The sequence below is a fragment of the Populus trichocarpa genome, chromosome 10 (genome assembly GCF_000002775.5).
Source record: "Populus trichocarpa isolate Nisqually-1 chromosome 10, P.trichocarpa_v4.1, whole genome shotgun sequence".
Lineage (NCBI taxonomy): Eukaryota > Viridiplantae > Streptophyta > Magnoliopsida > Malpighiales > Salicaceae > Populus > Populus trichocarpa.
Genome location: NC_037294.2, coordinates 20,420,676 through 20,444,337, shown reverse-complemented (window position 1 = coordinate 20,444,337; position 23,662 = coordinate 20,420,676). Strand labels below are relative to the sequence as shown.

General features: G+C 32.6%; 2 protein-coding genes across 2 annotated transcripts; both read right to left on the bottom strand.

The window, feature by feature from the left end:
• Positions 1-138: 138 nt before the first annotated feature.
• On the bottom strand, positions 139-3,161 carry LOC7489629 (ATP synthase subunit d, mitochondrial). The gene is made up of 5 exons (XM_002315244.4): positions 2,905-3,161; positions 2,225-2,306; positions 728-792; positions 530-616; positions 139-445 (listed from the first exon to the last, which is right to left on the bottom strand). Exons 1-5 carry the CDS (start codon positions 3,073-3,075, stop codon positions 344-346), a joined length of 507 nt encoding a protein of 168 aa, XP_002315280.1. The 5' UTR covers positions 3,076-3,161; the 3' UTR covers positions 139-343.
• Positions 3,162-14,863: 11,702 nt separating this feature from the next.
• LOC7489628 (LOB domain-containing protein 1) lies at positions 14,864-16,715 on the bottom strand. Its single transcript, XM_002315243.3, has 2 exons — positions 16,304-16,715; positions 14,864-15,518 (listed from the first exon to the last, which is right to left on the bottom strand). The coding sequence occupies exons 1-2, from the start codon at positions 16,619-16,621 to the stop codon at positions 15,195-15,197; spliced, it is 642 nt and encodes a 213-aa protein (XP_002315279.1). The 5' UTR covers positions 16,622-16,715; the 3' UTR covers positions 14,864-15,194.
• Between the last annotated feature and the right edge of the window lie 6,947 nt (positions 16,716-23,662).

Genomic DNA, 23,662 nt, shown 5'->3' with positions numbered 1-23,662 from the left:
TCTCAACAAGGAACGAACATCACCTTCAAAATGAAGTCGAGCATCATAAATGGATGTTTTGAATGTTAAAAAAGCCTGCATTATTTGCATCATAAACAGTCAAAATGGGAAAAAGGAGAGAACAATGACAATTGATGCTGATCAGAATAAGCGCATCTCCTTGTAAATCCCAACCGGCCTGTCCAAATGAAGTTTAGCATTTGACATGGTCACTGTTGAAGGTCCAATTCTACAAACATGGAGCCACCTCGTAGTAATTATTATTATAAAAGGAAAAAGGAAAACACCACAAGTTCAGAGTTTCAGGGTTGCTGAGGCTTGAGGCCAAAATCAGCTAATGTGATCAATAACCCCAATAGTCATTACGGATTTCATCATCAAACTTTTTCTTCAGCTCAGGATGCTTCTCGAAGTACTCTTCTGCAGTCATGGTGCTGATTTTTTTCTGCTCAGATTAATGACTGGATGTTAGAAATCATAAACTGGGCACGAATAAAACTAAAAGATATAAGTATCCATTTCCATTTACCTTCAATTCTTGAACATCAGCAATTTCTTTATCCAAGCGCTCAGACTCCTTCAGGGATTGTTGCTCTGCTTCTTTCAAATCCACCAACTGCAAACCAAATGAAAATACATGCTATGAGAGAGAGGGAGGGAAGGGTGGCAGCAAGAGGCAAGTTTTAAGAACCAGTATAAAAATCAGAATTGCACTTTTGGCTCGCACCAATTGATCAAATTTAGGCTTGTATTCTGGAGTCGTTTTGTCTTCAAACTTAGGGATCTCTACGCCTGCAAAAGAATACAGATAATTGGCTCAAATCAGTTCTCTAATAGACAATGGCTCCATTTTAGTAACCAAAAGAAGGAATGAAAAAACAGATTATATTCCTGTCGATAAGATCCAATAAGCTAGCAGAGCTATGATTCTAGGTACACTTAATTTAAACTTTAAATTGAAAATGGGGAACAACACCCTAATTAGCCCAAAGAGGCCATACTAAACACAGTATGGACCAAACCTAAAGCAAACAAAGCACAGGTCAACACACTCCATTGTAGGACCAAAACAGTTCACACAAACTCCAAGAACTAAGATGTGCTGTGCGGAATCTAAAGTATAAGTCTAAGCATCATGTCATGCACTGGGAAAACACATACTGGGGAAAGAAGTTGGTATTAAACAAGGGACCACCTAACAAAAATTAAGGAATCAACTTCAAAATGGTATACGACACATAGCAAACAAAAAAGACCTCCAAGTCAGTGCGTGAAGCATAGAACCAAAACAAAGCACTTCAATTTCAAAAGGAATAAACAAACAGAAAGCAAAAGAACTTTTGGAACACAGGAGATTAACATGGGCATCTAAAGGAGCCTGCAAGCATATCAATAAGGAATTTCAGCCATCATTGGATTGAATCATAAGCAAATTCAGAAAAAAGTAGATGAGTTTTCAAAATAGCTTGTAAGGGGAAGAATGGTAACTCTACATTGGATAGCTTTCAGCATATCATCTAAAGAAACTTCTAAATATGAAATTACATGAGAAGATCAAATAAAGAGCTAACCTGTCATTCATAGATGTTAAGCTGAAATTCAACTTTGGAAAAATTGTTTTAGCCCTGATGGAAGGGAAGCCTACCCATTAAGCTGAAATTCAACTTTGGAAAATTTGTTTTAGACCCTGATGGCAGGGAAGCCTATCCATTAAGTGTTCCTCAAGATCAATTATTAACGGGCAATTAGAACAGTGAAGCCTAGAGCAGGGGGAAAATGTCTTCCTGCACTGTTAAAATCATGAAGAGATAGATATGGCACTAGCTCTTAAAAGTCCAAAAAACTTGGCAGGTATCCAGCATAGAATCAAAGGTCAAAGTTTTCCAGTTTCCACATAGTTGAGAAATATATCTGGGTAAGTCATAAATGCAGTTCCATAAACATCCAATCATCTAAAGGAGTATTTTAATCAACCTATAGCAGATAATTGCTAGCAATTATAAATCATTTTGCATCAACAATATATCCCAAGTTAATTATTTATCCAATATGGGCTGTAAAACTTGAATAGTTAACTGCCAGCAACATCACTGACACCAGCAAGTAACAAAATCAAATCAAGTAAACAAGTATCAAGCAGCACAAGGCAGCAGTAACAACTTAAAGTGAATCAGGTAACCTAAAGACACGAGGGTTACATTTGTGAATGAACAATGAAACATACTTTCATATGCCTGTTTGTACATGTCCACCAAGCGAGAGCCAATTCCTTTTCTGTAAGATTCCCAGTCTATGGGTTCGGGTTCCTGCACAACAAAACAACTAACACTCATAAAATAATACTTGCAATCACAAGCAGAAGTAACTATAAAGCTTTAAACCACTAGTAAGGACAATAGACTCGACTTTCACAGGGCTGCTTTCAGAAATAAAATGCCACTCCTAAAAGACGAGCATGAATCTCACTCTACGTATTCAGAATTGAGTGAAATGCAGCTTGAATTAGCACAAATAATTCCATATATTTTAACTTTCCTACCAACTCAATAATATAATGTCCTCATACAATCATACAGTGCCAGTACAGACCAATCACTAATTTCCCATTTTAATTTTTCAGGAAACAGTGTAATTTCAATACAAAACAGACCCATCTCGTAAATCCAAGCCAAATCCCTTATCAAAACGCAAAAACACAAATAAAATTAAAAATCACCAATCCACCATAAAAAAAATGATTCAAAAAAATTACAAAACCCCTAACTACATAGTTAAATAAATCATATGCAAACAGATCTAATACAGTTAACAAAAATTATATATCTAGAAATGCCAAGATTTAAAAAAAAACAATAAATCCAGAAAAAAAAAAAGGAGAGATCTAAAAAGATAGAGAGGGGAGACCTGGCTGAACTTGGTCCCGAGTTGGGCGTTAACTTCGTTGAAAGCGCGACGAAGAGTAGCGAACTCTTTGCGAGCCTCATCGGAGACTAAAAGCTTGGCCATCCCATCCCAATCAACGGTTTTCGATGCTTTAAATGCCACATCCACTACTTTCTTTGAAGGTCCGCTCATTTTCTCTCTTCACTTTCTCAGCGGCCAAGCAGGAGGTTTTGAGATTGGTAGATGTTCACTTAGATGGCCGTGTAGCCCTTTTCCTGTTTTTGTGTGGAATCTGCGACGTTTTGGGATGAAATTTCGAGGGGTAGCCCAATGGGCTGTGATGGGCTAAGTTCTCTAGTTAATACGGTCACATCGAGTCCGTGGATATTGAAATTTGGAATTGGGCCTTTATTAGCTCTAGAAAATCCTGACCTTTATACTTTATAAATGTTTCCTCAAACCTTTAACATAAGCCTCCAACAAGCTTTTAATCTTATGGCTGAGAACACCGTTCGGATTCGGGATTCGACAGACCCATCCATAGCTTAAGCTGGCTGTATAAAAAATTAATTTGGAATTGGAATTGACTTAGTAAAAATTTTAATTAATTTTTTATTTAAAAAAATAATATTATTTTAAATTTTTTTATTAACCCAAATTAACCTATTTTGATCCATGACCAGTCCTTGCTTCGGATCTACTTCCAAGTTGAATTTTATAACCATGAATAAAATTAACTGAATGATTTATCATGATAGCATATATTCAAATAAATAGCATTAATATCAAGGTTATTAATGAGGTAGATTTTGATCTGAAATTCTGAATCCATTCCTTTTTGTAATGCCATTAGATGGATTTGATACACAAAGTTCATGAATTATTTATTCCCTCGTACGCTAAATGGATCAAATATAAATTTATTTTAACCTATTCCAATATGGAATTTATGAAATATTGTTTTTAAGAACACCAAAGCATATAAATAATGGGCCATTTAAAAAAAAAAATTGTTTGGCAAATCTGATGATATATTTACTAATCGGGTGTACATTAATATAATATATTTTTTTCTATGTAATATTATTAAAAAGTCTTCTTGTTAATGACGTGGCTATGACTAATGTTTAGATCAGTTTAATGACTCGAGGTTGAAGTAAAGTGAAAACATTACCTTGAAATGTAGCGATAAATGTTAAGCAATCAATTACAAAGAGATGGTATTCTATTCATAGTTTAAATTTTATCTGTATTTTTTAATTTATTTATAAGTGTGTTATCAATTAAGTACCCGAGTTAGCGAGTTTATATATATATATATATAAACATTCTTAATTTGAATTCTATTATTTATATGGTAAAAATACGATCAATTAAAAACAAACCTCGAGTTAGCAAACTTTTTCTCGTGGTTTGACGTGGCTGTGATGTGTATCATGTCTAGAAGTATTTTCATAATATAATATTAAAAAAAAAAGGAGAAAAATCCTTGGAATGGAAGAGCCAATTCTTGATGAGACTCGTAGGATTAAACAAGCTCTGTTAATGGCAGGCAGAGGCAGTCAAATGATTGGACTTTAAGCGACCTAGGAATTTAGGTATCTCATATCCCATTGCGTTTTACAGCAAGGCTTGTCCGCTACTTACAATCGACAAGTCATTGAATTTATGAGCTAACGTGTGTTAGATATTAGCTTGTTTGAATATTTTGCTCTGATCATAGCATTTCTTCTCGGAAGTTCTAGATGAGGCACAAAGGGCCTTGCCATTGAATTCTACAACACTTTGATATGAGGTCTGAAATCTTGGTGCCCTTTCTGAAGCTGTTAACGACATCAAATCAGTTGATGTTCTAACTACAGGAAAGTATTGATATCGTTTGTTTCCAACCAACGAAGGGGCTTCACTGTTTATGCCCTCTCAGGACTGTACATAGACCCCTTCGAGGGTGGTCCACGTAACTGGCTACACAGCACGCACACACACAAAATGTAGACAGGTTTAATATGCTGCAATAATCTCGCTTTGACCTTGAAATTTCTACGTTTCATTAACTTTCACAGTAGAGCTTTCTGGTATACACAAATGTTGCGTTAGTCTAGAAATGATAGTATTAAACGTGACTAACAGAATGTTTCTGAGTTTGCTGATGCCTACCGCAACTCGTCAGATTGACTACTTAATAATCCCTCCAGATTTTTGGTCAGGTTACCTCAGGCTCAAGGTGTCCCAGTTCAAGTAAAGCAACAACTTGACTATATCCCTGCTCTGCAGTCAGTATTCATCATCAAAGACCTGGAAGAATTAGTGAAGTGTCTAATTGTCTCTTTACATTTTGTAGGGTCACTTTTCCTCGGGCAATTTCTTGTCCCTATAGAAGCCGAATGGGTGCGTGTCAATTCTGCATGTATGAATTCAAGAATTTTGATGTGTAATGTAATTAGCTGCGGTCCATTGCCTTAAACAAGGTAGCTGAAGGACAGCTAAAACCTCTCTTTCTTTCTGTGCTTCACAATGTGTGAACACAAGAATCGATCAGGAACAGAGGCATTAATTTGATGATTTTGCAGGAAAGTTCGGAAACGGAAAAGGCCTATTTCGAATAATTATATGTACCCTGATCAAGCATCAAGGCAAAAGTTTATATGCATAGTCAAACCATAATCAGATCCAGCACATGAATTTCAAGTCTGCAAACAGCATATGACTGCATGATGATCACGCATATCGTCTTGCATGTTTCTGATGGGTGATCCATGCATGTTCTTAGAAATTACAATCTACTTTCCACAATCGTACAATAAGGTGGAATAAGAGTTTGTATTGGTACTGTAAAAGTACCCTTGTCCTCAATTTAGACTACAACTTCGCAATATATATTATGATGATGCTGGGCGGGATTAGCACGCGCATGTCCGTCAAAACTTTCTTCTTCTTCATGTTCTTTCTCCTTTTCCTTTTCTTTTTAATCAAAAAAATAATTTTTTAAAAAATATTAATAGATTTTGACCGTATCATGGGTTAATCCGAATCTTTGATCAAGTCAATTTTTTTTTTATTTGTTTCAACTCACTCACCATGTTGCGTGAATTTTATAACCAGGTTAATTGGGCCCCAATGTTATTTAAATATTTAAATCTCATTAATTCCATATTTTTTTAGTGTTGGAATCTAAAACCTTCAAACGTAAATTCCAAGTTTTGACACTGGGGTTGTCCTCATTATATACATATTAAACTAGTCAATCACCGTTTGTAAAGGCCCACAAAAGGAGCCATTTCGGAGAAGTAACTTGGCACTAAAGCTTCCAATGGTCAAGGCCTCTCTGGATTTTCCATAAACCAATGAGTTTCAGAAGGAAATTTCGATTATGTATTCAAATTTGGAAGTAGAAACCTCAAATTAGCCACTAATGTATAAACGTGGATAGCGACACACCACCCAATTAAAAAAAGTATAGAATGCTAGGAACTCTATTGACAAGAGTTTTTGTTCTGTCGTGAAATTGAGAATATATAGGATAAGAGTCTAGGGACATCATTGAGGTTTCTCGAGTTAGAAAACGTAAGAACTGGATTCAACTGAAAAGACAGTGGAAGAGGAGAAAGCAGAGTCTCCTGATTGGATTGTTTGTTCTGCTTTGCTCTGAGAATCTCTCGTTTTCTGCCTTGTGGGTTCTCCTCTTGGTGTTATCTTAATTTCGTGCATCATTATATATATATAATCCATCAATTAATTAAGGAATATTACTAGTTGCTTGACAGATTATAATGAAGCAAGTGTTGGAAATTTAATCTTACTTTGACACTCGCATTGTCTTCCATCAAAAGTTTAATTACGTCCATATCCCCCTTCAAGTAGTGAAACTCCTTCTATTATCTATAGCTACAAAAAAAATTACTCTATCTGTATTCGATTCAGGGTGTTCACATCACTCCATTTACGAAGCTCCTTCTCTGCTTCCCTCTCCTTTTCGTTCTGAACAAGGATTTATAAACATTTAATCAGTCCCCAATTGTCTTGTATACATAGAGAATATTAATAAAACTAGAGTCAATGGCGCCTCGAATGATACAGAATTTTATTATAAGAGTTTAATTTTACCTAATCTATTATCAAATATATATATTTATTCAAGTACTTGTTATTAAAGAGTAATATAAAATTATTTTTAAAAATTTATTTAAAATTGATATGATTCTTTGATATTATATCAGAGTTTTGATAATTAAACAATCATAATTTTAAATTAATAAAAGTCAAGCATAAAATAATGATGTATCCTGCTAATTTAAAATTTAATGTACTTTAACATGATAAAATGTGTTATATATTAATATAAAACTATCCTCGAAGCTATTGTTAAAGTTTGGCATTGATAAGATAAAGTAGGATTACTAGAAAAAAGAATTCGTGAGTCAATCACGCAATTTATGGTTTCTTGGTTAGTAAATCAGTTAGATACATAGTTACATGTAAATTCATAGGTTGATTAGAATGCAAGTGAAAGTAGAGTTGGCCTAGATGCATGCTAACTCTAAATCTAGTAAAGTACATGACTTTCTCAAGTTTTCATAGCTAGATAGCTAGCGATGCTAACCATCCTTTTCCAGTGACGCAGTGCACGCAATTTAGGGTCTTTGAGTCTGCTATATCAAGTTTTAATTAATTACAAGTCTGAAGCAACTTTCCATGTTAAAAGCTTAACCTAAAAGGTTAATTTTATGCTCCATATCGTTGTTATCCGTGCAAGCTGATATGTAAAGTGAAAACTCGACCTTATAGCCAAAACATTGTCAAAATGGCAGACTTGGGAGAAACTGGTCTTCATGTTCTTTTGTCCCATTATAGGTTACAATCGGAGGCGTTTTCTAACAAAGAAAACCATGTTCTCATGGCTGCCGCGACTTATTTATGGGTTAACGCGTAAGAGCAAGACATGCCTGAAGATTTCAGACTATTATCCTTCTCTTGTTCATACTCTCTCTCTCTCTCTCTCTCTCTCTCTCTCTCTCTCTCACACACACACACACACACACACGACACATATATGTATGTATGCACCTGAAAACGAGTCGATGAAAGTCAAGGGTATCGCAATCGTACAAATTAATGTGTAGCTGTGATTGTTGCTCTTGAAAAAAGATGAAACATTAAAGAGCTTGTTCAGACAACTATGCCTACGTAACAATGTTTTGTAGGGTGAAGAAAAAGAAAGCATGATATGAAATAATACCCAGCAAATAAACGGCTACTCCCCAGAATTAAATTATGGAGAGAGTCTGCCAACTATTTAACTAATTATTGACAGCCAAGCTCACTTTGCATCGAAATGTATGCTTATGAACCAAAATAAGGCGAACTTCGACTTGAATAGATATCAACACGTAGATTCATGGATTCACCAGCCAAAACCTCACTGTTTCTCCTCCTTCAGTTTCAGGAGTACTGGTCATTTATAATTGAAAAATATATAACGAATTTTCCTTGTAATTCCCTCCATTCAAAATGATTTTTTTTATTTTTATAAATGCATCAAAATAATATTTTTAAAATAAAAAATTTACAAGCATAAAAAAATAATTTAAAATAAAAAATAAAAATTTTAATTTTAATAAAAAAAATAGTTTGAATCTCAATTTCAACGGGATACGAGGTTTCATGCTACACGTGTTGAGCAAATTAAACGTTCGTAATTAAAGAGAGAACGTGATTGCAATGGCTCAGGACTAGCCGTTGAACAAGAAAATCTTAATGACACATTCTTTTTGGCAGCGTCGTTAATTTTGCTTGGGAGTGATTAATCCTAGGGTCTAGAGCAGGTTACGTACGCCTGTAAATGATTTTCAGCTCCTTGTCAGGAAAGAACGTCAAATAAACATTAATTTAAATTAATTAATGTAGAGCAGGGCCAACGTTTTTAATGAAAGAACTCAAGTTTGTACCCAATTTTATGGTACATAATTAGCTCATCTTTTTATCAAATTCGAGTGGTAGAAAACACCAACGAATCTCAAAGAGGAAAGATTGCATAAGTTAGATATAGATTTTAGAGTGAATAATTATTTAATTAGTGCCAGTGTTTCTAGCAATATAATAGTTTAGTCCCACTAGTTTTTAAAATCATAATTTAATCCCTTGTCTGTCTATGAGGATTAATTATTTAAAAATTCCTATGGTTTTTAGAAAATGTCCAAACTACCCCTACGTTTTTTTTCCAGTTACTAATTAATATACAGCCAACAAGGTATTTTGGAAAGAAAAATAAATGAATCAGGGACAACTTAGCACTCTGTTAAAGGACACTTAATAATTAAAGGGACTAAGTAATAAACATAAATACAGATATAAGGATTACAATATTGAGTGTCTTAAATCATGTAGAATAACAAATGTCTAGCTTTGCTTAAAATACATGAACTAAATAATAATTATTGTAGATTTTATAAAGAAGAAGGTATATTGTAAGTGAGATGCAAGAATTTTAGTCTACCCCCATTTGATGTTGCGATTCAAATAGAGGTTGGGTGAAATTTAATAAAAAACAAATTAATGTTTTTTGGATCATTTTAACATGTTGATATCAAAAATAATTTTTTAAAAATAAAAATATATATTATTGTAATGCATTTTCAAGTTAAAATATTTTCAAAAATAATTATTACCGAACTCTCAAACACCTTCATATTTTCAAGTTGAGTGTTTTGAGCGTGGAATTGCTGATTTATTGGTCAATATATACTAGACCTATATGCTATCACGAGTCTATTTATAATTTTTTATTTTATTTTTTAGTGAATTTTGATTAAAATTTAAATATATTTATTTTCTATGAATTTTTTAGCATTTAATATAATGAGTGTATTTTATTTTTTTAATTAATGTTTTTACGAGGATATATATATTCTGGTTTTGATAAATAAAAAACTAAACACACAATTAATTATTTATTTCATAAAAAAAGCTGATTAAAAGAGTCCATTATCAACGGTCAAGTATCGTAGAAAGAAAACATGAATGGACTTTAGAATGGTGCCGGTCCATCCCAATTCATTTTTTTTTAATTTACCGTGAATTGATATAATTTTGAGCATTAAACTACATTATCTCATATTTAATTATAAATTTATGTAAGCAAACGATAAAATTAATCAATAAATTATATAATGTGATACTAAGATGAAGAAGAAATTATCGGACTTTCAAGAAATACGAAGAATCAACTTTGTAGTAAGAATTTAATACGAATCAAGCACCGAATAAGTGCTGTTGCTCAGAAAGGTAAAGGCGATAGTGTGTGGGCATCAATCGTTTTATTACTCAAACCTACCTTAATTTAATTATTATATCACTCTTTCAAGAACTTTGTTCCAAGCATTTATTAAATCAGTGACCGATATTGCACCTATTATATACTTAATTAAAATGGGAAGCTTACACTGAGGCTATATGTGTACATGTCAAGCCGATTCTATTCATACTTTGGAGGGGTTTTGGAGGAGACTTTCCCAGAAACAGTCATTAATTAATTTAGTTGCCATCGTTGATCGAAACCATTTAATTTCAATCAAAATTTATTGTGATTAGATGTGATTGTTTGTCTCTACCATTTGAAAATTAACTCTAACCACCAATTAATGTGTTTCTATTTCACATTTATGGGAAATTGATTATAAAAAAAAAAGCTACTTGCAGAAGAGTCTTAATAATCTCCCGCCAAATTTATTCCTGTTCATTACTTACAGAGTATTTATGAAGCTACGTACGGGTGAAGACCGAAGATCTTTCTGATATCAATAATGTCTGCAAATAAACTTCTTCTTTATAATTCAAGGGGTTCACACTTGCTCTCAACTGTGTCTTACATGTGGAGAATCTGTGAGACGGGAGTCAAGAGGAGAGAGTGTCCATGTAGCAAAAGACAAATACACACAGTGGACAAGATTTTATAAATAGTTCTTGACAAAGCACATTAATTTGTTAGTTCATCGGTGTTGGTTAGCTACTCGTTAATTTAAAAGTTTGATTTAGCTGCTCTTTATGACTCCTCCTATTTTCTTACAGAGGCGGTTCTTTTCTAGCGATGATCGTGACTAATTTGCAAGGCTCCAGTCGCCAGATACATCATACATCAGTATACCAGCCCCAAGGTTCCCGGGAAAATCGAGGATAAACTAGACTGATAATGATATTGAAAGAAAAAAATGCAAAATATTGTAGAGAATTTGGAAAGGTCATCATATATGACGTCGAATTTCTCCTGCGTCAGTCATATATGTGCTATTAATTCCTGATTTTTCCAAGGTTATGTGCTATTCTCGAACATTAGACGATAGTAATTTACTATGCGATAATTATGGATCGAAGTAGGATGGCAATAAGAAAAATAGCTGGAATTTTCATTTACAGAGTATCTGGCCTACAAGAAAACAAAATCCTCAAGACCAAACAACAATAAATCTTGACTCATAGCCTACATTTCCAGTCTCGTCTAATGTGTATCGGTTCAAGTAAAGCAAAAACCTGACGCCATTGCAGGTTATAGCGCATGCTGCCAATTTTGATGACTTGAGAGAACAAGTGGTAATGTGGTTTTGTCCATTGCATCAACTTATATATGGCTTGACGCTTGAAAGGATTTACTTCCCTTCATCGTTCACACGGCACTTGTTTGATGCTCCATCTCCAAGAGATCAATTGTTTTGATTTCTAGACTGGTTTTATGACCCGAGAGATTAAATCTGGTTGGCTGAGGAGGTTAAGGTATCACCGTCGTCCTGAATACTAATTCATTAATCAAATGTGTAAACATGAGAATTTCTTGCGGCTTGCTAGCTGGGCTAGATGGGCAATCCTGATGATCAGTTCAGCTGAATATTATACAAGCACGAAGTTTGACTCGTGAAGAAAAAACAAAGACAACATTTTCGTTCAAGATTATAATTAAATGCATTCTCATCTCGGGTCAAGAACGCAATTAATTTCATTACCAGTAACTTATTCCAACAATCCGTGTAGACAACAATATATATATATATATATATATATATATATATATATATATATATATATATATATATATATATATATATATATATATATATAGAAGTTTGATTTTTGTTCCGGTAAACAAGTTTGCTGTTAATTGGTCCAAAATCATTGTCATAACTAATAAGCTATGTTCCATTTTTAATTTATAAACAAGAAAAGAAAAAAACGCTGATTGATGAGTTGCTATGTATCAAGAACATTTCTTGCGTCTAAAATCAGCTGATCAATGACTTAACTAATCTAGAATTCAATATGTTGACTCGGTATAACAACTCTAGACACCTTCCAAGTTTGAATTTGACATGGCACTGCCCCTTTCACTATGATATGCATTTTGACACCACTAGAAATTCAACCAAAACCAACCAAATTACTAATGAAGTTTTTATGTCGGTAATTTAGGGTGATAATTACCAATAAATGTAAATCAGTCGGTAAACCTATTGGTATATACCAACAAAATACGTTTGACGGTATATGCTGATAGAATTACAGATAAAATATATAGAATTGTTTTTTTTTTAAAAAAAGCAGGTTGTTGATGTGAAATATTTTACGAGTGATTTTTGCTGATGGAAATATCAAGGGATTCAAACCGGGATCTCTGTACAGTGACATGACACATCACCAACAAAAAATAATTGTCGATAAAATTATTAAATGTTGTAGTAAAATTAACTAATTTCAATCTGTAAAATGCAAAATAATCTCGCCTGGTGATCTTAAGCTTCTTTTTTTTGGCTCGATGGCATGGACACAAAGAAATAAGCATGATCATGATCATGAACATCTAACTAACTATATATTAATCCTCGGATCAAGAGGCATATACATTTTGACACTTTTACATTTGCTCGATGTAAGATGAATGCATCCCAGGGCTTTCTTTTCTTTTCCTCGAGGAGCTTTTAAGCCATCTTCGGTACTGCATGAAACGGCCATTAATGAAAATCTTGAATCAACTGTTCTTGCCCCTCCAAGACCGTACATATATTGCCCGAAAGGTCCATATGTGACTTGGACCACACACACACATATCGAAATTATATTCATTATTGTTTTCCCCGGGTAAGAAAAGTAAGCTGCATATGAACAGAAAGTTTGTCATTATAGTGAAAATGGATGCATGATTTGGAGTGGTTCGCAATTTTGCATTTTGAACTTCTTTATTTTCTTTTGGAGGTGATTTGAACCGGGGAAGTACCCTAAGCAGCTGCATTATTATCAATCTGTCAAAAAAGAGGAGGAAAAAAAAAAAAGATTCTGCCGCTGGCGTAGAACACAAAAAATGTCAGAGAAAAAGATAAAGAATGTACTGTCTGGAGATGCCGACGATATGTTCTTTTGCTTATAAATCACAACACGCATGTGGGGTGCACGTGACATGATTAAAGTGAAAAAAGTTCTAGAGCTTGGTACGTGTTCCATGTCCTCCTCATGTTTTAATGAAAATTAATTTTAAAAAAAAAATTAATTTTTTTTATATTTATTTTTTATTAGCAAAGTTGATCGACAAAAAATATTTTTTAGTCAAAGAAAAATTTAGTTTGGTTTCTAAAAAAGTGTTTTCCTTTTATTTTGAACGGAAAAATTATGAAAAATTTAGAAATATCATGTTATTTGCTAATTATATCAAATTTAGTCCTCAATCTTTTGATTGTTATATATTTTGTTTTGAATTTTTTTTCAATTTTATCCTTTGAAATTTGATTTAATTTGATTTTTATATCAACTTTAGTCCTTACTTTTATGATTGTTATTTGTTTTTCTCTTATCATTTTTTTAATTGAAATTTTTTATCTATAAGATTTTGTTCTCATTCTTTTAACTGTTATTTATTTTATTTTAAATAATTTATAAAATTATAATTAATTTTTTTAATTTCATCATCTTTCAACTTTTTTATCTGTTAGATTTAATCTTCAAAATTATTTGATTGTTGTTTATTTTATTTGAGATAATTTATGAAATTAGATGTTTTTTTCAATTTCATTCTCATTCAACTTTTTAATTTATAAGATTTGTTTCTTATCATTTTAATAAACTTGAAAAATAATATTAATAAATTATTTTTCAGCTTATTTTTCATGATATAGTCAAACATTAGAAATTGTTTTTCAACTTATTTTTCATAACACTATTAAATATAAAAAAATAATTTATTTTTCAGAAATATATTTTTCAAGAAAACTACTTTTAAAAAACAACTACTTTATAGCAAACAAACAGGATTTAAGTACATTTATGAAGTGAGTTTCATGTAGTTAGTCAGCCAGTCACCTAGCTAGATGCATGCTTTTTGTTCATAAATAGGGTTTGGATTTTGAAATTCACTGTATTAGTTTTTAATTTCCTGCTTAAAATGTATAAAAATTTTCTTGCCTGGATTTTTTTTCAAAGCACAATATTATGTATATTTGACAATTACAAGGAATTTCTCTATCATGAAATCTGTGTGAGAGTTAATTGTAGTTTACAGCCTGTTAATGTGAAAGAGAAACGCGGATATTAAGAAAGTTGAAGTCATTGAAATATTCACCATTAATTAAATTATCATAACTTCTTAATTATGAAAACTAAAATACTATAAATTATTTCGATCTATTAATTCTTCATATATTAATTAGTTTGGTTGTGATTTTAGTATTTACTATTAAAATAAGGTCCATTATACTGATAATGCATGAACATATTTACTTGGGAATTTCTTTTCTTTAGCTCCCAGATGCTACACTTCCAAGGGAAGTGGCATGATCGATCATCCTCCCACTTTATGGGATAAAGGGAAAAACATGGATTTGAAATACTTTTGAATGATGGATCAGTAGATCCACCAATAGCTAGTGTTTTCAGTACTCCAACAGTAGTAAAATCAAAATAAAAGATCGAAGCAAGAAAAAGGTCAAGTGCAAGGTTGACAAGGAACTCATGAACAAACAATATGTATTAGAAAATTAGGTCACCGATATATAAACTTCTTTAATCTGATTCAACAATTAGCACCGATCGATCTCCTTTTCTCTCTCTCTTTCTCTTTTCTTTTCAATGGTTTCCCTCCATTTTCTCCTAACATTACAGGTATAAGAAAGACCCATCAATATCAGTCCGTTTCGTCAACATGGCTAAACAGAAATTCATCATGACACATATCTACCAAACCTAATATGGTTACTTTATTTAATTTTTTCTTAATGAGTATGTTTTTCGATGTCCCATGCCTGCCCCATCTTGAGGGCATAAGTAATTGGCATAGTTGATCATCATGTCCAAAGAGGTTCCCATGATGTGCCCAAGTTGTTCTCGTCAAGAAAGCAGCTTGTGTCAACGTATTGGTGTTGTTGCAAGATGGGTTCTTGTTGAGACTGTGTCATTTCCATGCAGAGTAAAGCAACTAAATTGGCTTGCTGGCATTGCATGTTCACCACCTCAGCTTGTGCCTTGGCTAGCTGTGCTTGGAGGTCACTAACTTGTTTTTGAAGCTGAGAAATTGCACCAGCACAGCCATAAACCGGGTCTCTGATCCTCGCATTGGCTTCATAAACCATGCTGCTCACTGCATCTGCTCTCTGGGACTCTGGCAGTTCCTGCAGTTTTTCACATTGGTAACAGTACTGATCAGTTTTCAAAATTGAATCTTGAAAGCGGTCCAAGCAATGTTTTAAGCAAAAATCTGATGTGATTCCTAACATGACAATATGTTGACCTTGAAATGGAATCCCAAACTTGCCCTTTGGGGGTTGGTGATGCGTATTGCACCCATGTGCAAGTTGTGGTGTGGAATGACTTCTCTATATAACTATAAACAATTGTGGTGGGAAGAAGTAGCTAGCACATCAATTGACCTCTAATATGGACACCTTTTTTTGGTTTTGACTTCTTTGTGCAATATGCTGGTAACTAATTGTCCAAACCCTCCTCTCTTTTTCTTTTGGTTCTGTCTGGAAATAGTGATTCCCCAATTCAACCTCTCATGATCATTTTTTTCCATAAAGCAGGTGCAGCAGCACTGCAGCTAGCTGCTTTGCTTTAATTTGTTTAATTAGAGAAAGCAAAAAATGGTTGGAGATAAAAAAAAATAAAAAAAAAAAGTTAAAACCATTTAAAAATCTAAAGGCCCTCAAATGTCCACTATCGAACTTTTTCTTAAAAAAATATCATAGCGGTTGAAGAAAAATCAATTTTTGGAAAAATTGTTTCAAGTCAAACCTGAAGAACTGCATTGTGCTTATACATTGGACGAAAAAAAGGGATGAAAAGACATTAAACAAATTTCTATTAATGTTCAAATCTCTTAAATTCAAATATTATGGAGGAAGGCTACTTGTCCTATAAGGAAACTGATGGAAACAAAAAGAACGTCTTATGGTACCTGCAAAAACTTGATGATGTTGCTGGCTCCAAACACCCTATGAGCAATGGTGAACTTGTATGGCTCAGAAGGAGGAAAATAAGGAGCTAAAACACACTTGTCAACGCAACGCCGGCGAAGGATTTTGCAGGCAGCACAAGGGCTAACAACTGGCGGAGGAGGAGGGGGAGTGGCAGCTGAAGGTGGAGTAAGATTTGGAGAAGACTTTGAAGGAGAAGAATGATGAGAAGAAGGTGGTGAAGAAGAGGATGGAGAGTAGGAGAATTGAGATGGAACATTGATCGGAGATATTGCTGCAGATTGCTCAATCATATCCATATTTGATCAGAGAGAGAGAGAGAGAGATGTGGAGAAGGGAAATGGAGGAGCTAGTTGCTGCTGCTTTGCGAGTATACTTCACAGAAACCAAAAGGAGGGAATATATAGAGAAAAAAAGCATTTATTTTAATGATGTCAAGCTTATGTCATTAATCTTTTAATGATGTCACAATTTGAAACCAGTCACGTTTCGTTTGGTTAGTTTGACAGTGTCCGTAATAAAAGGTGCAAGAATATAAATATAAAATAAATTTATTTTTAAAATAAGTTTTTATTATTTAAAAATAAAATGGTATATGGACTTTTTTTTTCCTTACAAAACACTACATTTTTTTTTTTTTATCTAGTCGTAACATGTCTTTAGTTGGAAGGCAACTCCTCCAGGGCAGGACAGGTTAGGAAGAGGCATACAGAACTGCCAAAATTAATTCAGAGAAGTTTCATTCAGTGCTGGCTATGAATTATCAAATTCTAGTTGCGTACTTGACCTTGAATTACTTGAACACTTAATTTTGTTTTCAAGGTAACAAACAAATTAATTATGCCTAACCTTGAATTTTTGTCATTTTAATTCTGGTAGTAATATATATATATATATATTGCATTTTCTACAGAGAAAATCAAGAGATTTTTAAACAAGTCTTAATATTTTTCCGTCAATGTGAAAATTAAAATACTAATAAAGGTATAAGTTTTTTTAGGTAGTATTTGATATTGTGGTAGAGTTGTTTCGCAAAATGTTTTTTATTTAGAAATATATTAAAAAAATATTTTTTTATTTTTTAAAATTTATTTTTGATATTATTACATTAAAACTATTTTAAAATACAAAAAATGTATATTTTAAAACAAAAAATATTAAAAAATTAAAAAAACAAGGCTAAACCCATAAACAAACAGTGCTTAATCATACACTATAGAAGAAATAGTTGACTCTAGCTTTGAGTTTAGCACGATATATATGTGTGCTGAAACTTTTTTCTTCCTCCACTGTTTATATATTAAAAAACCTTTTTCAGGGATCTGTAGGTGACATCATAGAGCAAGATGGAAAGAGAACCCACTAGGAATTCAATAGAAAAGTGGGCAAAGAATTGATTAGTTCTATACCAGAAGGTCGACTAAACACGATTATGTCGAAAACTAATTGATTAAGATAGCACTAGTGCACCTTGATCACTCGGTTAGTACATAGTTTAAATGCTTCACCTAGGAAAAAAAACATGGCGAAAGAAAAAAAAAATTGGGAAAGTAATCTTGCCAAGGAAATCAAACGCTTGTATGATTTTGTTTTGCAATATTCTTTAGCATATTCAGATTACTTCAAAAATTAAAATCATTAAAATGAATGTTCAACAATCGGCACCTTCTGAGAGCTGACTCACTTTAAAGTAGAGGTTTAGACGTTGATGAATTAATAAAAAAATATTTTTTAGTTCTTATCTAAAGTTTGAAATATACATTAGATTTATAGCAAAAAAATAAAAAAATCATCCATGTTTTTAAAAAATTATCTCAATCTAAAAATTTAAACTATTAGATGATATCTCAAAATATGATTTATATTATTCTCTAACACACCTCCTCAAATGAAAGCCATTTAGATTTGAAACTTGCACAGATCCACACTATCTTGTGCTTAATTTTTATCAAATAAATAAGAATGAAGAGATTCAAACTCATGATCACTTAGCTATCAAATTTCTAATACCATAGTAAATAATTATTTTAACCTAAAAACTTTAACTATGAAATAAAATCTCAAAATATAATTTGTATTATTCTGTAAATCATAAATATTACCTACTTCACATCCTACTTGACTGATCATCTACGCGGATCCTTGTTGGTAAGTACCCTCCATCATTGCTTATAAGTCGTTCAAATTTTAGTAGGTATTGCTCATCACTAACTCCATACCAATACTAGTCCTATCACAAATGCCTTTCAGGACTCGGGAGATCAAATTGGCTTCGAGGCTGATGCCAACACAGATACAATCCCCAGCATTAGTCGTACATTAGTTATAATTCTAGGAATCAAATAACTACCTTCTGTTACGTCATCATAAATATCACTTTCCAACCTTTGTTCCAGCGATCAGAACCACACATTTGTCCGAATTCCTGAATTTGTAGTGATGTTTTCGTTACTGATCTTGTTGGTAAATTAACTAAACATGAGTAGGTGTGGATCATCTTGGTACCAACCTGTCGAATCACTTACCAAGAGACCTTGTTATAGAATCTCAAGGCTGATGAAGTAACAGTAGTTTTGGCTTCTCTCCACTAGTCTGAATAATGTCTGTATGTATGAATTCCACAATACTACAGAAATGATCACGTGTACATACACATGTATTCATAGACAGGCAGGCGGCACTAATTAACATATATATATGCAATGTATAGAGACGTCAAGAGCGCAAGCTGCTCTTTCTCTTTGAGATATATTGCCATCTGCATGGGGGGAAATTAAAATTAAAGTCTCGACTACAAAGAGAATGCCACCTGGCCGATCTAATTGCCATCCAAATTAGTTCATCGGATGCCGGCTTTTTACCGAGGGATTATGACTTGCAATGCTGCCACAGCAGACCGAGAAGGAGATGCAACCTATCACCATCTTTCAACTACTTAACTGCATGAAGTGGCGAGTATTAGAGATAATGACCGAAGATTTAAGAGAGTACAACAGATGGAGCCCTAAGCTCGTATTGTCCATGGTGGGTCACTAGTTCGGTGAGAACCGATGGCTCGTGGGGGAGCAAGAAGACGAGAGAGAAAAGAGGATCCTTATCATCTTCGTTTTGTTATAAAAAGTCCCCTAGAGTGTGACCTTTTAAAAGAGACTTTCGTTTTCTCCAAGTAATATTTCTACGCTCTAATGCCATTCTTTCTTCAAGTTAGAAATTTTTGGGTTTGTAACATGGTTTGTAGTGCGAAGTAGTTGGACAGTATTTTTCTTGCCTATTCTTAATTTCAATGTGGTGCCTTTGTTAGGTTTCTCCCCTTTCGTCACCGATATATATTAATTTTAAATTAGTTAAGAAGAGTAATTATAAAAAAGACCCCAGGACAAAAAATAGTTAAGTGCTCGATATTCGTTGCAATATTAATTAATTTATATGTTTGTTATATTAATTGTATTTTTTTTCTTTAAGTTGGTTAGTGTTCTTGGATTGATTCTCATGTGTTGAGATTAAATCGAGATCTTCCCTTTTCAGTTCAAAAATAGACAGACTATTCACATTTAAAATTAATATATATATATATATATATATATATATATATAGTGAACATTTTGTTTGTGATTTTTAATTCTATATATCTTTTTTTCCTACTAAAATATTATTTTTATATATCTTTATAGAAAAATCAAAAGAGAAGATACATAAACCCGTGTGGCCAACTTCTCTTTATCTATAGTTGACTTTTGTTTCTCTTTTTAAGAATAGAACAATAAAAAAAATATATACAAATTTCAAAATAACCTTTTACCATTGAAATGGATATAAACAAAAAAAATATATATTTATATATATTTTTTAAGAAAGTGTTTTATCAATTTGGGTCTTCAAAATAGCATATTTTGTTGGAGTTGCTCTCATAATATTGTGAAAAGCAAAATCTTGATGAATTTTTCATTTTCAATGCTGGAGTTTTTCTATTGGATTAAAAAAAGAAAGAGTAGATAATTAATAAGTGCCGTAAACCACTAATTTAATGAGTCCACTCCCAAGTTTTCTAATTCGAGATTGATACCAAATATCAGAGGCTTCGCGGTTCCATGCTCGAAGTTTTTCAGTGGATACGTTTCTCAACTTCTCTTGTCACGTTCGAGACAGACAGAGAGTCTTCTGCGTGTGGACCAAGGCCAAGTATAAAGAGAAATGGAATTATTACCCCACCCATATAATAGAAAGGTAAAAAAAAGTGATCAATCGATCTTAAACTCCATTATTAACCATGATTGACACAAGTCATGATCCTGTGACAAATGACTTTAACATTTCTTAAATTTCCCTTTTAATTTTCAGCAACCTAATACTCATGCCAAATTCCCCTAAAGTCAACAAATGTTCATAATAAATCTAGCCACCAATATGTTCAAATTCCTTTTTCGCACCCAAAATCATGCTAGAATTATTTAGCCTCCACCACCAATGAATGCTTGTTGCTCGTCTCTACTATACCTCACAGGGGATCAAGCGTGTGCGCATAGATAACACAGATAAGCATCTGGAATTACGTAGTAGCCAGATTTTGAATCGATGTGAGTCATGTTTATGAACATTAATTAAAGGTAAAAAAAAAGGAATTTGGTACACAATTAGTCTAGATTAGGCCGAAGAGCTATGATTCCATAACGAGAAAAAGAAAAAAAGAAAAAAAAAAGGAAATTTGGTAGGCCGCATCTTACAAACACGAAGACAAGAGATGAATGAGGCAAATGAGCCTTCAATATGAGAATCAATGGTAAGACTAAAAGATAAATTAACTAACTAAGACATGATGTTTGAAACGGGATCAGAGAAATGAGGCTTTGACTGCACAGCACATAAGAAAAAGTCTTGACAGCCATGCAGCTGTTCCACAATGGTTTTACACACACACACACAAGATATTATAGTTTAAAAAAAATTGGTGAAGCAGCGTATTTTTATCAAATTGCGTTTTTAAAATGAGGTGAAAGTTGTATCTGGTTAAATTAATCATATGATTGTTTTATATAAAAATCAAAATTTTATATAAAAAAAAATTCAAACATATAAGTCAAATATACATCTTTATCTAACTTGTAGACTACAAAATAGACTCTGATTAAAATCTCAAAAAGTTATTATTTAGATAGTGGTTGTCATTTGTTTTTCAATGTCAATGAAGTACACAGACTTATGATAACGGGTGATTCTGAGCATCCAGGTGTGGGTTTGTTATAATTAAATGAGGATCTGTTCCAAACAAATTACATGAATGGCCTAGCATATGCATTTATGAACCATTATGACAAGTTTAGGTCCAAGAGAAGGTTTGATCGCGCTAGATCAAAATAACATATCAAAAGGGCATTTACTTTTGATCTGACCATAGGACACGCTCAAATTTTTACAAGAGTTTTCAGATGTCATTTTGCCTATAGTAGTCACTGCGTCGCTACACAGACCGTCGAGTCTCTAGATAGAAAAAAATCTTGCCAGCCCCATAAATTTTGGTAGTTTTGAAATTTTTTCATGTTATTTTTAGAATTGGTTAACCAATTTCACTTACCATTACAAATCGTGGCCGACCGGTTAAGCCAAAAAATTAGACTTTCAAAGGCACAACAAGATAAAATGTATTGTTTCACCAACTCTTTTTCAAATGAATATGTTACTTCATCAATTTTTTATGTTTATTATGCTAATTGTCCAGTTGATGCTTCCACAATGCAATCCAGATTCCTTTACTGATCACACAATAGTTTTGGTGTTTGATAAATTATTTTCTAGACGCACCTTTTATCTAAGGAAAATAATTAAAGTTGATTAAGGAACACATGAAAATTGCTTTTGCTTCATAAGTGGTGGTTGTAATGTCACCCCCCGACCAATTATAAGACCAAAGAAACCATTATTTTGCTGGTTGGGGTGTGCGCATGCTTTCTAAAAATAGCAAAGTTCTATTGCAATTATCACCATCTCAGTAATTTTCTGTCACCAATTAATTGAAAAAAATAAATCTCAATGCTTTTCCAGATTAGAACTGGGTTTTTTTTATGATAATTTGTTTTTTTGTTATTTTCATTATATATCTCTGAATCTATAGTGTTTGTTTTTGCATTATAATTTTTTTTTCAAATTATTCCTCACTTGAAAAAATATAAAATTAATATTTTTTATATTTTTTTTAAATGGTTTTGAATGACTTACATTAAAAAATTTAAAATAATTATTTTAATATATTTTCAATTATAAAAATACTTTCCTTGAAGATTTTAAAAAAATAAATATGTATGAAAATTAAATCAAATATTCAGATCAACAATGCCTTGGCCCGAATACGAATAGTCCATTCAATACCTCCTCAATAAAATACTTTAGAACGTGTTTGCAGAGTATAGTTGCGGTTGTTTTATAAAATGTTTTTCACTTAGAAATGTATTAAAATAATATTTTTTTTATTTTTTAAAAATTATTTTTACATCAGCGCATCAAAATGATTTAAAAACACCAAAAAAATATTAATTTAAAATAAATAAAAAAATTAAAATTTTTAAAAATACTTTTAAAATAAAAAACAAACAGTTTGATTTTATTACTTATCGTGTGATCATTCAGCCATAATTATGTGGAAATAAGAAGAAAGAGAAGTAAACCTTAATTATATTACGAATTATAATCATTTTTTCTGCGGACTGATACTCTGCAAATCCACAAAACTATATATAGGCATATCAACATCATGCTTCCCACGAGAGAGGATTATATGTAAACAACCAAACATCGCAATCAGTCTCGTAATTAATCAGTTCAGTGCAGCTCATTAGACTAAATTAATTAGATCTCAAGCAATATCAAGAAATTGGATTGCACCAGTTTCCATTAAGGTCCACGCGTCATTGCTTAGTTTGAATAAATCTTGTAGGGCTTTTTGCCACACGGTTTCTTCCTTTATTTTTATTTTCTTGAATCTATCTCTAATGACCTTCTAGAAAGAAGAGATGTAAATGTTAGGGCACCCATTTCAAGAAGAAAAACCTCTCCCGCGGTTAATAGTTTTGTTTACTTGCTTGCAAGAGTACAAAAGTTAGCCAGAAGTTGCTGTCTGTAGTCAATTTGGACAGTGATTGTGCTCTCATTAATCAACAGAAAAGGGAAAAACCGATTTTTTATTTTATTTTATCTATTTTTTTGGTTTAGTGTAAACTGAATTAAGTTGTGGAGAAAAGCAAGGGAACGTGAAGTTGATTGTCTTTAATTCGGGAAGAAAATTCATAGAGAAGAACATTGTGTTTTAGACAAGGTCAGCAATCGTGTTCTGGAGATTGAATTTTAAGTTA

Bases quoted from the DNA above. Each gene is read 5' to 3' on its own strand.
- LOC7489629 (XM_002315244.4), bottom strand. From the start codon at position 3,075: ATGAGCGGACCTTCAAAGAAAGTAGTGGATGTGGCATTTAAAGCATCG. The intron at 793-2,224 runs GTATGTTTCATT...ATTCTTTTGCAG, and splicing joins GTACAAACAGGCATATGAAA to GCGTAGAGATCCCTAAGTTT. The intron at 617-727 runs GTGCGAGCCAAA...TTTGGTTTGCAG, and splicing joins AGCCTAAATTTGATCAATTG to TTGGTGGATTTGAAAGAAGC.
- LOC7489628 (XM_002315243.3), bottom strand. From the start codon at position 16,621: ATGGATATGATTGAGCAATCTGCAGCAATATCTCCGATCAATGTTCCA. The intron at 15,519-16,303 runs GTACCATAAGAC...GAAAAACTGCAG, and splicing joins ACATCATCAAGTTTTTGCAG to GAACTGCCAGAGTCCCAGAG.